Source organism: Calonectris borealis, chromosome 3 (assembly GCF_964195595.1).
Source record: "Calonectris borealis chromosome 3, bCalBor7.hap1.2, whole genome shotgun sequence".
Classification (NCBI taxonomy): Eukaryota; Metazoa; Chordata; class Aves; order Procellariiformes; family Procellariidae; genus Calonectris; species Calonectris borealis.
In genome coordinates, this window is record NC_134314.1 from 76,334,505 (window position 1) to 76,349,168 (window position 14,664).

Here is a 14,664-nt window from a genome sequence, read left to right on the forward strand (position 1 = left end):
TACTATTGCCTGCTGCTTTCTACGCATTTGTAGGTAGGCTGACTGAATCTTATCTTGTTCAGAACTGGATGCATGACCTGCTTCACCAGACGAAATTTCCGGTAGAATACCCTGCTTAACCATAGGGAGGGAGGTGTTATGAGAATAGTGGGGACCAGACAAGTATGTACAAATGGCTGGGCCAGGAGCAGAAACCCTGCCAGTCAACAGCACGACTCCCTGGGAAGTGAGCCTCTAAGACAGCCACCCAACCCCTGTCTGGACCGCAGAGAGGGCGGTGGGAAATCAGGAAAAAAGGCCCAGTCTGAATCTAACTTTTTTAGTTCACGTGGAACTTACGCACACCATTACCACCTGGTTAAACGAAACCGCTAGGAAAGAAGCAATGTGAGGTTTTTTGGGTGTGTTTTTTAAGATGCAGCCTAATGGCGATAAACTTCACCCACTTCCCAGGCAGGCTTTGATTTCAGTTCCCTTGGCCTCAGCTGACCGCGCACATCCTCCTGCTGAGGGAGGCTGCGGGGGCAGGCTGCGAGCGTGGCAGCTGCTGTGCTCTTGTGCGTCCCCGTCCCCCTCCCCAGCTCCACACGGAGCCCCTGCAACCACGGAGGCCAAAGTCTGGTGTGGGGTGGTGCTGTGCTGGGCTTGGGGTAACACAGCTGCAAGTGGCTGCGGGAGAGGAGTTCTTGTTACCTTGCTTTTCCTGCCGGAGGAGAGGAGGGGGCACTTCTGTGTGGTGCAGGGAATGATCTTAGAGTGCTGGTCCACAAAGCAGCTTACACAGCTGGTTAGGCCACTGTTGCTCTGATGGCTGACGGGCAGCGAGACCAGATGAAGAACTGGTTCTGTTTCTGTCCCCGGGCCAGAATGGACTTCTAAGCTGGTTTATTTTTTGGAGAGTTTTGAGAGGAGGTCTTTGGTGGTTTTTTTTTTTTTTTCCCCTTTTTGCCTGGTTGCCTAAACTGTGCAAGTCACTTTCCAGATCATTTTTCACTTTTTTCCATCTTCAAAATATTACCTTCACTTATGCTTTTCTTTCCGATGGAAGCAGCTGTTGTCAGCAAAAGGTATTGGAGTAGCAAGTGTCTATCCGTAGACAGCATGAAGTATCATTGGAGCCTGATACAACTGGATTTATTTTCGGGGTGCCCCACAATGAATTCTACCAAAAGTCTTACAGGTCTTCTATGGTAAGAAATAGCTGTTTTGGCCATAAGCATTTTATATTATGCCTTCCCAAAGCTATTCTCAGTGCGTAATTCCTTAGTGAATGCTTTTTATCTTTTGTATCGCTGCAAAAATATGGTCAGGTGAAAATTGTGTTTCCTGATGTAGGTGGGAGAGGTTTTCCTTGGAAATGGAGGAGTGTGGAGAGTGAGGGTAGCTGCAGGGGTGAATCATACACAATACTGGAGTTTGCGGGGAAAGCTGTTCCTTTGCTGTTACATGGCTCAATGTAGAGACAATTCTGTTTCACAGTGTACTTACCTATTCCTTATAGAACCTGGTTGATAAGCCTTGTTCACATGTGGTGCCCAGCAACTGCTAAACTTGCCATTTGCTTGCATGTTGGTGGAATTTTCCAACTGCGCTTGCTCCTTAAAATGCCTCTTCTTTGAGGAGCTGGTTTGGCTAATAAAAAAAAAAACTGAAGTGCTGTGGCTGTTACCAGCTTTTCTGGAGAAAAGGAACATATGTGCTCTGATTAGGGGTTAAATGCAAATTCTCCCTGGGTGAATTAAGGTCTGATTTCAAATGAAACCTAAAAAATAAAGCTTGCAACATGTAGTTTAATAATTTATGGAGTTAGTCCTGACTTTTGGTCAAATGTCTTTGTTACTTAAATAGCTTTGCTGCCAACTAAATATATCAGTGCTGCAGAGACGACCTAGATGAGGTTTTTGGGGTGGTTTTGATGCCAAAATGCCAACCCTAGATGACATTTTGGAGAATGTTGGAGAATTTGACAGGTTCCAGAAGCAAACCTTCTTTGTCCTGTGTTTGCTTTCTGCTGCCTTCACCCCGGTGTATGTGGGTGTCGTCTTCTTCGGGTTCATCCCCGAGCATCGCTGCTTCAGCCCCGGGGCGGCTGAGCTGAGCCAGCGGTGTGGCTGGAGCCTGGAGGAGCAGCTGAATCACACGGTTCCCGAGTGGGGCGGCCGCAGGGCTGGTTTCGGCAGCCGCTGCAGGAGGTACGAGGTGGACTGGAACGCGACGGGCGTCAGCTGCACCGACCCCCTCGGCAGCCTCGTGGGCAACCAGAGCGCCGTCCCCCTCGGTCCCTGCCGGGATGGCTGGGTCTACGACTCCTCGGGGACCTCTCTCGTGACCGAGGTAAAAACACATACTCCCTTCCCTTGCCCCCTCAGTTACAGGCAAGCTGAGGGACAGGGGAGAGGGTTGGTGTAGCCTAGGCTGTGTTAAAATGATGCCTGTTTACCTGGACGAGGGGAATCGTCCTGCCGCGAACTTGCGCAGGGCGCTTTGCAAGTTGTCTTCCCTCTGTCCTTGCTGTGAAGTGTTGCCTTGGCTTCTCGGGAGGCTTATATCTCCAGCTGGGGAGCAAAGCGTATTTCAGCAAATAAATCCCTAGGTAGATAAAGTCCGGTTCTGAATGAAGCTCCGTCACATGAGGGGTCCGATTGGTGGAGGTGTGTAAACAGTGCCTGCGAGGGATGAGCGGCTCGCAGCACTACAAACAAAACCAGCCGATCCCCAAGTGCACAGACCTCCCGATCTTCCTGGGATCCGTGCCCAGGTGTGAAGGTCTTGATTTCTTTTCTTTTTTTAATAAAGAAAGTCTTTTAAAGTTTGTTTCAAATATGATTGAATGACTATGGGTGGGGGAAAGGTAATCACCTGCTACAATTAAACAGCTTAATTCAGGAATAAATTGCAGAAAATCCGACGGCTGTTTTGTGTTCTCAGAAGACGTGTGAATAAACTGAAAATGGTATTTAAGCTACTTCAGGTACTTTAGGGTTTTAGGTGCTTTAACTTTAAAAACAAATCGGTATCTGGGATGACAAACTTGATTTTGTGATAGGAAGTTCCACCACATTTTTAGAGATGGTGGAAGTCAGGATTCTTTCCCCCATGTACCTTACACAAACACAGGAGCAGGTAAATTCTGTGCTCCAGCAACTTCAGCATTTATAGTTTGGAGCTAGATTTTAGGTGGTGTACTGTAAATGTACTTTTTTCAGCAAAGTATGGACTGTGGATATTAAAGTGAGGAAGTGAGACACCTCAAACGGAGGCTGACCCGGGACTTCTACAAAGCCGCAGCGCAGCAGGCACACCTCGCTGCAAAACGCTTGAGAGCAGATGCTGTGGTCCAGACACCCCCACCGTGACCTCTTCAGATTGTGGGAAGCTGAAAACTTGCAGTCTGTGTGGATTCGTGCAGTCACGCTCTCACATCAGTCGTCTTCCCTTTTCTTCTGAAGGGGGTGCAAGGCCAGGCCCGCGGGGCCTTGGTTATTCCCTCACAGGATAACCAGAAACGTCACACGCCTCCCTCTGCATTTTGGCAACGTGTTTTGCTTCTGGATGTGACTGTTTCTGGGAACGCTCTCGGCTCTGTTATGTTGTCCCTTGCTCTGGCAGCTAAGCAAGGGAAAGAATAGCGCAGAGTAAAGCATGTTACTTTGCTCGAAGGAAAAATTTACACATGGAGGAATATTCTCATGGGAAGCCCCACAGAGCATCAGAAGGAGTATCTGGTTTTATGTTCATTAAAGATGCATAGCTTTAAATAAACCCAGCTACCAGTAGGATGGGAAGGGATTCTCAGTCGTGTTAGGACAGCTTTTTGAAATAACTTATTCTCCAGTAGCTTTTATGTATATCTACTTAAGTAAGATAAGAGAACTAAGGCCAGATGGCAAATATATGTGCGTACCCATGTGGTATAAAGCTTGGCCCTGGATACAAAATACCTGGTCTCCAGACACGTTAGGCTGTAGGACAATTTAGTTGAGCAAAAGGCCAGAGCAGAGAGAAAATGGTGTGGCCTCGGGGGCAGATGCAGATACCTCCTCCCACCCTCCTTCAGGAGCTGGTGCTCCACAGGCAGGCTTCTGAAAACATCTAGGATACCTTTAGTGAAGGCATTGCCCTTAGTCCTGAGGGGTCTGCAGGGACTGCTGTGGCATGAGAGGGTTGGAGGCAACCAGAACTGCTTAGAAGTGTTCGCCATCAGCCACAAAAAAAGCTGTTTGAAAAGCCCAGGGTGATCATCAGGTCCATGCTGATTTGATTAACAAGGCCTAACATAAATTAGGGTCCTGATCGTGACAGGTAATAACTCACTCATGTTCTTTCCAGTATCGAGAGATGAGACATGAATGGGAAAAACAGGAAGCTGCTCAAGGGCTTGATCCTGTTTTTAGTGTTGGACACTTAATTAAGTCAGTAGGGTTTCTGGGTGCTGATAAAATGGTCGTTGACCCAGAAAAAAATGTAAATCTTTAACTGAAGCAAAGGAAACTTGTGGATGTGAGCCAGCTCCTTGTTTCACTCTCTTGCTTCTAACTGTGGTTGCTCCTTTAGTTTAACCTGGTGTGTGAGGACTCCTGGAAGCTGGACCTCTTTCAGTCTTCTGTGAATGCTGGGTTTTTTATTGGCTCCATAAACATTGGCTACATAGCAGACAGGTATGTGTGGGCTGACAGTAAAACCCTCTGACCTCCCGTATCGGTGTTCAGCAGCTAAGCTTAGATAAAGGCAGAGAAAGATTGTGCAACTGCTATCATTTCTGCTCTTCTCAAAACAAGGTCAACCACCTGGATGCTCAGTCGTGGTATGAGGAGCGCGTACTCTGTCTCTCGGGTCATACCTGGTGGTTTGCACGAACCTCCTGCTCAGCGAGTCCTGCAGAGCCCGCGAGGACTATTTTAGGACTGTACACCTCAAACTCCCTATCGTGCCACACCAGAGCCCTGGGGTGTTATCGAAGCCAGGAAACGCTGGTTTGGAACCCCCGCTTGATCCCTCACACTCTGTGAGGCTGCAGCTTGGAAACATCTTGCTTCCTTTGGAGAAACTTTGAAATGGTAGAAGTAGAGATTGCCAGATAGGTACAGCAGCAGTCACTGTGAAAAAGCAGAAATCCCTGTGTCCTGGCATCTTCAGCTCCCTGTTCAGAGCCAGCAGAGACAGCTGCCCTAGCCAGGCGGCTGGGGTTAAAAAGAAAAAAATGCCAGTATTTGAAGGCCCTTTTTCCCCCATGTTCCCCTCCTGCCTAGGACTGTTAGTACAGCAGACTCTGAGTTGCTCCAGCTGTGAAATGCAGCCCCCTCACAACAAGATCCATACATATTAGATTTTTGGAGATTAAGATTGTGGTATATAAATCTGTTAAAAATCTGGTTCACGCAGACATATCAGAATGATAGTATTAACCCATACTGATTTTTCACCGCCATTATAAAAAACAAGATTACTAAGCTTCCTGTTCTGAAATTCAGGGATAACAGTCACAGTCCAAATATATGTAAATACGGGACTATTGTTCTTTAACTTGGGAAATTTTTCTTTTTCCTGAAAGCCTTTGTGGAATTGCAGAGCGATTGGCACAGTCATTTTTCAGTGAGTAATGGGCTAAGAATAAAAGTCAGCATGTATCTATCCCTTGTACAGCAAAGTTGGATTTTTTTCTTTTTTCCCCAAAAATGCACAAAGCTCTCACTAGTTTAAAAAGCCTCTGTTTTCATGACTAGTGTTTTGCTTTGAACATGTTATCTTCCAATCCAGGTTTGGCCGTAAATTTTGCCTCTTAAATACAATTCTTGCAAACGTTGTCTGTGGAATCCTTCTGGTCTTCGTGCCCACCTACCTGTGGATAGTCATCCTCCGGTTCTTGCAAGGGCTGGTCAGCAAGGGCTGCTGGACCGCAGGCTACATCCTGGGTGAGTTCAGACCTTTTCCCAGGAGCAACACTGGCTGTGGAAGATGAAGGAAAAAAAAATAACAACCAAAACACCCCAAACAAAAGCCATTTAAAAAAATGCCTCCCATGGTGTTTTATCAAGGAGTTTTCTCCTTCCTTGACTTCTCAGGATTTTTTCAAGCCCTGTCATTAGGGAGAAGCAACAGTGCCTTCAAAGCTCAAGCAAGCGGTGGTATGTTAGGGCTGTTGCCTCAGGATAGGCTTTCCCCTGTGGCGCAGCTCCCCTTTGCAGATCTGAGCCGCCGGGCTCCTCTCCCTCCCCTCCGGCACCGGCTGGGGAAGGCAACGGCCCTGGGGCAGACCGCAGCCGCTGCAGCCCAGTCGCAGATGGGGTGATGACAGAGGAGGCCATTAAAGAAGCAGGCAGAGGGTGGGGAAAATTGGAGGCATTTTTATGACACAAAGAGCATTAACGGGCAAACAGAGGCTTTACAGCCTAAAAATAACCGAAGAACAGCATGTGCTTGCTGAGAAAAAGAGAAGCTGTTTGGGTATCTCTGAGTGGAGGCCAACCCGGGGGATTGCAAAGCCATGCGAGGAGCCAGGCCGTGCTGATGCCTCTCCCAGCGCCTCGCACCGATCGTGTCCGGCGGGGAAGCACGGCTGCCTGGCCGCAGGGTTGGGGCCAGCTCAGGACCACTTTCTGGTGCATGGTAGAGCTGCCTGGGACTTCTCTGACTTCTCTGGTGTGGAGTTCGGGCTCTTGTCAAAAATACCCAACACCAAGCAATCACCAAAGCAGCAAATTAAATATTTTAAAGGCTGCCCAGTAGAACCTTATCTGGATTAGGATGTCAGGTGGCTCTACCAAATAGCTCTGAGTGATCCAGTTCACTGTGATAGTGGAAAAAATGTAAATGTCAACACCCTAAACTTCTGTTGTCTTTTAGCGGGGACATTTTGCTAATGCAGTTATCCAGATGTCTGATATAAATAAAATAAAAACATCTAGTCCACATTCCAGACCATCTTCTGCCAAGACATGATTGTTCCTTCCTGTGCATGTTCTAGATGCTTGCTTGGCCTTTTAAATCTTTTCCTGGCACAAATGAAATCTTCATCACCTCTTCTGGGGAACTTTATGCCATTTTAGAGCATAAAATTCCTATCAGGAAAATGATTTGCCCTATCCTGATATTTTCCCTCAGTTACACCTTGTTTCTTCTGGATTCTCCTTGAAACTCTCTCATGAGAGAGAAGTCACCTAGAATCAGCCCCAAAGCCCCTTTAAACTTGTATCCTTTCCTTAAGGGTGGCCAATGCTGAATGCCCAGGGAAGGGTACAAGGACAGAGCAACCTTGTTGTCATGCTCTCCTGGGACACTTGTCTCCCCTTCAGCTGCTTTTGGCTCAGTCCCACGGAGCCTGAGGAGATGTCTTTGCTCTGTGCATCATTTGGCCAAGCTGTATTAGCTAATCCGTGGCTCCAAAACACAGCACTTCCTTCAGCTGCTAAATAACCGCTTTCTGATCTTTTTCTAATCGGTTTGCTTTCTTGGAATCACACAACCAGATGCAAAATTTTGAGTGTGCTGGTGCCTGCCTGCTGGAATAGTTACTTTTAGCTCTATATCAACCAGACTTAACCTGCGGGTCTATCCTGTGATGTGCAGTTGCAAAGTACAGATGAGTCATGAAGCCATCCTGACCAGGGAGCTGTATGCCGCCCTGTGGTACAAGCATTTCTTAGATACTTGGAGTTAGATGCAGGCTGAAAGGCTGCACTTAGAAAACAAAATATGAGGTTTTGTTATTGGGTTGGAGACATTATGTAGTTGGTGTTAGATTTTAGAACAAAATCCATCCGTGCCCTTTGAGGAATGTTTGATTTACTCAGAGATTTCCACGACAGAGGACAGTACTGGATGCCTTAGACCAGTGTAAGAGCAGGAGCAGTGTTTTCTCCTCTGTGGAGATTTTGGGTGACAGAAAACCAAACCTCCCCTCTGTGAGGGGATTTTTGCCCGGAAGCTTTATGCCAGGAAGCCCAGGATTACCAAGATGGTTTCTTCAGGGCGTTAACGCAGCGTTGGTCTTCCAGCGTCCCCACAGAGCAAGTTATTGCTGCGCCGAGCGGTCATGGCTGAGCTGTCATTCACCTGTCTCTGTGCGTGTTTGCAGTGACGGAAGTTGTCAGTCCGAAGTACCGGAGGACAGTGGGCATCCTCTACCAGACGGCCTTCTCCGTTGGGCTCCTGGTCTTTGATGCCATCGCTTACGCCATCCCTCACTGGCGGTGGCTGCAGCTCACTGTCACCCTGCCAAGCTGCTTCTTCCTGCTCTACTACTGGTAAACAGGCTTTCCTTGTACCTCTGCCTACGACTGAAAAGGCTGTGGCTTCTGCCTCCCAGGGCTTGATACTAAGGGAGATTTGGCACTGCTTTTCAGTTGTGTGTGCCTCTTCGTGCAAAGAGGAAGTACACAGCAAAAAGGAGAGGGAAATAGGACCCCTCGGCAACTGAGACTTCATTGCATCTTAGCCTGTGCGCCGCACCTGACTTCTCTTTAAAAGAAAGACTACTTTGAAAAACACTGAGGGAGAGTGATTTAATACCCTATATTATCTTCATTACGGATTTCTGTTGTGGTTTAACCTGGCAGGCAGCCAAACACCACACAGCTGCTCGCTCGCTCCCCACCCCTCTGCAGTGGGATGGGGGAGAGAATAAAAAAAAAAAAGAAGTAAAATTCATGGATTGAGATAAAGACAGTTTCATAGAACAGAAAAGGAACGGATAGTAACAATAATAATGGTAGAATATACAGAATGAGTGATGCACAATGCAATTGCTCACCACCCGCTGACCGATAACCAAGCAGCGATTGCTACTTCCCGGACCACGCCTCCTATTTAAATACTGAGCATGGCATCATATGGTATGGAATACCCCGTTGGCCAGTTGGGTCAGCTGTCCTGGCTATGCTCCCTCTCAGTTTCTTGTGCACCTGGCAGAGCATGGGAAGCTGAAAAGTCCTTGACTAGTGTAAGCACTGCTTCGCAACAACTACAACATCAGTGTGTTATCAACATCCTTCTTATACTAAATCCAAAACACAGCACTGGGAAGAAATTTAACTCTATCCCAGCCGAAGCCAGGACAATTTTACAAAGGAAAAGAAATGCCTTGACATAATATAATAATAATGCCTGCACTGAAAAGATGGTTATTGAGAGATTGTTGGATGCTAACATAACTGTAACAGGTTATTTACATGTTCCTTTAAGGAAAAAAAGTTGCAGCTTTTTGTGGTCCAACCAAAAGAAGGCACGTGGTTCACCTTTAATTTGGATTCCTTACTTTCTTTTTGATTGATGTTTTTCAGTTTGAGTGCTTTGATTTGAGAAATTGTCTGGATAGGTCAAGAGGTTAGAAATAGATTCGTTGTCTTCCTTTTTCCATATTTATGAATTGGTAAGCCAATTCTAGCTTGTTTACTTCTTCTTAACCTGTGATGGCACAACTGGAAAATGACTCCCTAAGAGGAGCCAGTTTGTGGTGAACAGGCTGAATAAAATGATAGCACTACTCTTGCTCAAAGCCCTTCCCTGATTTATCTTTAGTAAACTCATCTCTGACTAAAGCCACTACCACAACTGCTCCTCTTCCCATTTTGGCAGCGGGATATACTACTTTTCCTGATGGGGGGGGAACCACAACCCCCCTCCCAAAAAACTTAAACAAACAAAGAAAAAAAACCACCTGCCTCCATTCAGCCAAAACCCTCTTTCCACAGTCTCCATACATGGGAGCACTGTGTGAGCCTTATGTTCTGGTATATAATAGCATCCACTCGCATTGTAGGTGCCTCCCAGAGTCTCCCAGGTGGCTGATCTCTCAAGGAAAAAATGACAAAGCTATGAAAATTGTCAGTGATATGGCTAAAAAAAACCGGAAAAAGATGCCTTCCCATTTTGAGGTAAGCTCAGGGTTTGCTTATGCATGTAAGCAAGCATTCATGACAGTCCCTTCCATCAGTTCCTCCCAGTAGAAACTTACTGTGCTTTGTACTGGTGCTTCCGCAGGATATTAAATTTGAAGAGGAAGATGGCGGAAAGCAGAGTCCTTCACTTATTGACCTTGTCAGGACACCACAGATGAGAAAAAACACATTCATTTTGATGTACAACTGGTAAGAAGATAACGTTGGAGAGCTGTTTTTGAAGCTCTGGTTACAAAGGGTCCAGCAGGACACAGACCACGGTCCTCCAACTGACTAATGAAGCTGGGATGCTCTTCTCTGCTCAGGTTCACGAGCTCTGTCCTCTACCAGGGGCTCATCATGCACATGGGAGTAGCTGCTGGGAACGTGTATCTGGATTTCCTCTATTCTGCACTTGTTGAGTTCCCAGCCGCCTTCATCATCATCGTCACCATCGACCGCGTTGGGCGGCGCTACCCCTGGGCTGCAGCAAACCTGGTGGCTGGGGCTGCCTGCCTTGTCACAGCCATGATCCCAGAGGGTGAGTCACCCGCCTGAGGCTACATGGTGACTTCCCACCCTGGCGTTGCCCCCAGGGAACAGCACCCACCTCTCCCTCCCTTTTCCCAAGGTCCAGCCCCCAAGGTCCGCAAACCCACGCCTGCCATCGGGTGCTGCCTCCCTGACTTTTAGTAGCACTCCTCGTGCTGCAGAAGTGAAATGGGGTTGATTTGTAGGACTGCTAATAATAAATCTCAAACCACCTGGGTCCCCTGTGCCGCAGCTCATGCGGTGCTGGCTGTTCCCGTTCCCTCATTCACACAGGTGAAACAAGGCCCCTTAAAAACATCAAGTGACATGGGATCAGAGGTCCCCCCTAGAATAACATTGGTGTATTAACTGACTCCTGCTAAATCGCTGGGATACTTTTAAATGTGTTGAATGCATTTTCACTGCAGACATACATTGGCTAAAAGTGATTGCTGCTTGCATCGGGAGAATGGGAATCACAATGGCTTTTGAAATGGTTTGCTTTGTAAACACTGAACTGTATCCAACATACATCAGGTAGGTGCATCCTCCTCCCTGTTGGCATTTGGCCTGGAAACAAATAGTTGAGGCCAATGCGTATGTTACGTTTTATGCTAAACTAAGTTATCCTTAGATGCTTCAGAACTACACAGGTAACTGAACATAAAGTAAGGGGAGCATAAGTAAAATGCTTTAAAAAGTAGATTCATGAAGACAACAAATGTACTTTAAGGCAGATGAAAACTCATGTGACTGAAATATAGGGAAAAGTGGAGACAACCAGGGTTGATGAGGGTTCTGAAGTCCCACAAGGTGCTTGGGTTTGTACCTTGGTTTGAATCAAAATAACATCTAAGTGGATCTGTGCAGAGTGGAGTTTGCTTTGGAGAATGTGTGTTAACTCAAGCCCTTCGCCTGAGTACCGGATTTTTGCCCTATTTGTAAGTGGGCTGCAGGATGAATAGCTCAGTAGTAGATATGCGTCCTGCAGAAATCTAAAGCTTGGGAGTTAATTCTTTTTCAAAATTTCCTCTTTCTACCCACTGACTGTAGGCCATTGCCTGCAGAGAAGGTGTCTGCACTGACCAGATGAATCTTACTCCTCCTTTCTTCATTGGAGACACAGTGATTATATGAAGCTACACAACATATGAAATCATGAGACTCTATTAATCTTATTTCTCTATCCATAATGAATGCAGTGGAGTTTTAAATTTTATTAATGGTGTATAGCAAACAGAAGGATTGTTTGCCACCCCTTGCTCTAAGTCACCTAAGATGTTTTACATTTTTACCTGTATCCGGAGACTCCCCTCAGACTCCCCTCTGATTCTCTTATATCTTTAGCCTTGGGAATTCGCTTACACCTGTGAAAATGCAGATATACTCTCCTGTTCCTATTTGCTAGCTTTTTATTCTTGCAATACTTAGGTCTAAATAACTTCCGGATGTGCCCACCGGTGGAAAACTAGGGCTTTGCAAACTATTTTGTCATTTTGTGGTCTGCTGAGCTGCATGCCCCGTGCAATGGTCACAACCGTGATCCGTGCCCTTCCACCCTAACATGATCCCTTTGCTGTTGAACCAGGAACCTCGGGGTGATGGTCTGCTCCTCCTTGTGCGATATTGGTGGAGTCATCGTCCCATTCATTGTCTACAGACTGGTGGAAGTCTGGCACGATCTGCCGCTGATAGTCTTCAGTAAGTGCCCCCTTACCTCCTTGCCAGCTGCTCCTGGGCCCCAAGTTTCAAAGCGGGCCCAAGTTTCAAAGGGAGAGAAAAGCAGCTAAGGCAGTTGCCCCAAATTCAGCAGAAGCCCCTTCCCATCTACAAAAGCCATAGCCCTCACTTCATAACAACCTGGAGCCTGTTTATGCATTCATGTTTTCTTTCCCCTTATTATTGTTCCTTGCATTTAAAGGAAGCAGGTTCGACAGACGGCAGAGCGCTGAGAAATGTTCTAATGTTTTGATGAGATTAATATTTTGATGAATTCAAATCTGATCAATTACTGCTTGTATATTGGTATGAGGTATATTATCTCAGTCCAGGAGCCAAAACCTAGAATTTCACATAATTGCCTATTTAATGGAGTACAAGCGTGGCTGTTACACTTCAGCTTTTCTGACAGTCTGTTAACTGGCTGTTCTCCAGATATTTGGAAAGAGGTTGGTAAATAAATGCAAGACGAGTGTTTGCAGACTAGTGACCTGAACTCTCAGATCAGGGTCTGCAAAACTTTTCTGAATCTTTAGATCAGCACACTATTTACAGAAGAATGTCTTGAATGGCAAATTGCAGTTTTCAACAGACAGTACGTTTAGGAGGGTGCTTGGTAGATTTAAAATATAGACACCAAACATGTACAAAGTGCATAAAAGAAATTATCAGTGGAGAAGTTAATCGCATTTTGTAAGAGATAACACATTGTGTATGTATTTTCTAAATCTTGTTATGTAAATAGCAGAAAAATTGAATCAATTTCCTGGCATACACTCAGACTAGAAAGGGTTCTTTCCTCTTTACAGTTGTCTGTCCAGCCTGAGATGCCATAGTTCAGTGCATAAATCACAACTGAACTCGGCTTATTGCTGTCTCCATGTGGATGCCACATACTCCAGAGGTAGCATGCCCGTTTTGCATATAGAGCCTTGACGTGCACATCTTGTATGAAGAAAAAATAAAATGCCATTTATGAGTCCTTTGTGCTAGGCAGTAGAAAGTGGTGTATATGCTGGAAATTGGTATATGCTAACAAGCTCTTTGTGAATCTGTTCGATTTGAAGCTGTTCTTGGTTTGATTGCGGGTGGATTGGTGTTGCTTCTGCCTGAAACTAAAGGAAGGGTTTTGCCTGAGACTGTTGAAGATGTTGAAAACTTTCACGGGTGAGTCAGGATGATGAACTCTTAGCAGCTTTCACTTGAAATTGTGCAAAATCCCTGCCCACAGCTCCTTGGGGAAGCCCAGGCGTTGCTTGGCTGTCTCCTATGCTTCCAAGAAGTTGCTAGTTAATTCCCAGACTCTAGCTGGACAGATTTTCTTTTTACCACTTGTCTACCTAGGCATCTGAAAACAAGCGGCACAGGTCTTTATTGGCCTGTGAATAGCTGCGCTAGTCTCTAAAACCTGCTGCAACACTATTATAAATGTTATTTGTGCTTTAAAAACCTAACTGATCTTGTGGAACAGAAACAGGGCATTCTTGATAGCAGCTACTCATGCGCTGAGTGAAGCACCAGTATCTACTGAGGAGCCAGAGCAAATCTGGAGGATTTGAGGACTAGCTGCTCATTTTCTCTGGGAAGAGGCAGGGCAAGTGAGGAACTTGAAGTTAGGTGCTCACTGAACACCTTCATTCCTGGTTTGCTGCTCATGTCTTGTTATTCTTGCAGGCAGTGTTCCAAAGGCCAAAAAGATCTATCTCCACGTCCAAACGTCAGAAGTAGCACATGACTGAAGAAGGCATAACACTTTCTGGGTAGCCTGCTTAAGGCACTAGCATGGAAAGGCAAATTGGAATAAATACTCTCTCCTGTCTTGCCTCTTTTTTTTGTCTGCCTATCCTTTATTTACAATGTTTGGGGGTTGCTGATGGGATTGTCCCTATTACTGCATAGCTGCTTCCCTCTCTGTACGCTATAATATAAATATGTTTCAGAGCTGGGAACTTTTCATACCTGTGGACCCCAACATGGGGGCAGATCTTAACTTGGGGATGGTGGGGTCCAACCCAACAAAACTTTATAAGCTTCCATGAAGTCTGACTTTGTTGTTTTGCCTTATGAAGGGGCAGCATAATATAACAGAGGTTTACTTCTGTTATGGAGCTGAGATGACTACAAACCTCATACAGTCTTGGTAAAACTTGCAACAGATTTGCACAGATTTTTTTTTTTTTGCTAGCCCTTACCTGTTACAGTGTTCATGTGTGTCCATGTGCCTGTACAGCAGCCCTCATTGGGGATTTTATTGACTATTCTCAAACTCACAAAGATGGGCATGTGGCAACTCCAGAGCATGAAAAGGGGTGCATGGAAGAAAGACTCACAGTCCTTCATAAAGTAATAGCCTTGCTCAGTTTTCAATGTGTAACCACTAAACTTTCTTGTCTTAGTATCATCTTCATAGTGGATAATCTATACTTTTTTTTTGTACAAAACTGTTTTCCTAAGCCTCCCTAGCATTATAAATGTGTGCATGCACAGACATGCAGAATTTTATTAAAATTGTTGAGACTCCAGTCAGGGTGGGAAAAGC

The 14,664-nt window shown here is 45.8% G+C and overlaps 2 protein-coding genes across 9 annotated transcripts in view; both read left to right on the forward strand.

The window, feature by feature from the left end:
- The window catches only part of IGF2R (insulin like growth factor 2 receptor), a 65,325-nt gene extending 64,186 nt beyond the window's left edge, over positions 1-1,139 (forward strand). For all 4 annotated transcript variants that reach the window (XM_075146264.1, XM_075146266.1, XM_075146270.1 and 1 more), the window contains exon 50: positions 1,052-1,139. The gene's annotated coding sequence lies outside the window, so the exon portion shown is untranslated. The remainder of the gene's footprint in view (positions 1-1,051) is intronic.
- On the forward strand, positions 66-13,953 carry LOC142080586 (solute carrier family 22 member 2-like). Of its 5 annotated transcripts, XM_075146275.1 has the most exons (12): positions 1,924-2,334; positions 4,555-4,658; positions 5,758-5,912; positions 8,075-8,243; positions 9,758-9,872; positions 9,979-10,085; positions 10,202-10,416; positions 10,835-10,943; positions 11,995-12,107; positions 13,193-13,292; positions 13,375-13,376; positions 13,800-13,953. In XM_075146275.1, exons 1-12 carry the CDS (start codon positions 1,924-1,926, stop codon positions 13,862-13,864), a joined length of 1,665 nt encoding a protein of 554 aa, XP_075002376.1. In that variant the 3' UTR covers positions 13,865-13,953. The 5 variants fall into 5 exon arrangements, with proteins under 5 accessions (XP_075002372.1, XP_075002373.1, XP_075002375.1 ...); XM_075146271.1 differs by adding an exon at positions 66-1,190 and having other exon boundaries at positions 1,971-2,334; positions 13,193-13,953; XM_075146272.1 differs by lacking the exons at positions 13,193-13,292; positions 13,375-13,376; positions 13,800-13,953 and adding exons at positions 66-1,190; positions 12,935-13,028 and having other exon boundaries at positions 1,971-2,334.
- The last annotated feature ends 711 nt before the right edge of the window (positions 13,954-14,664 follow it).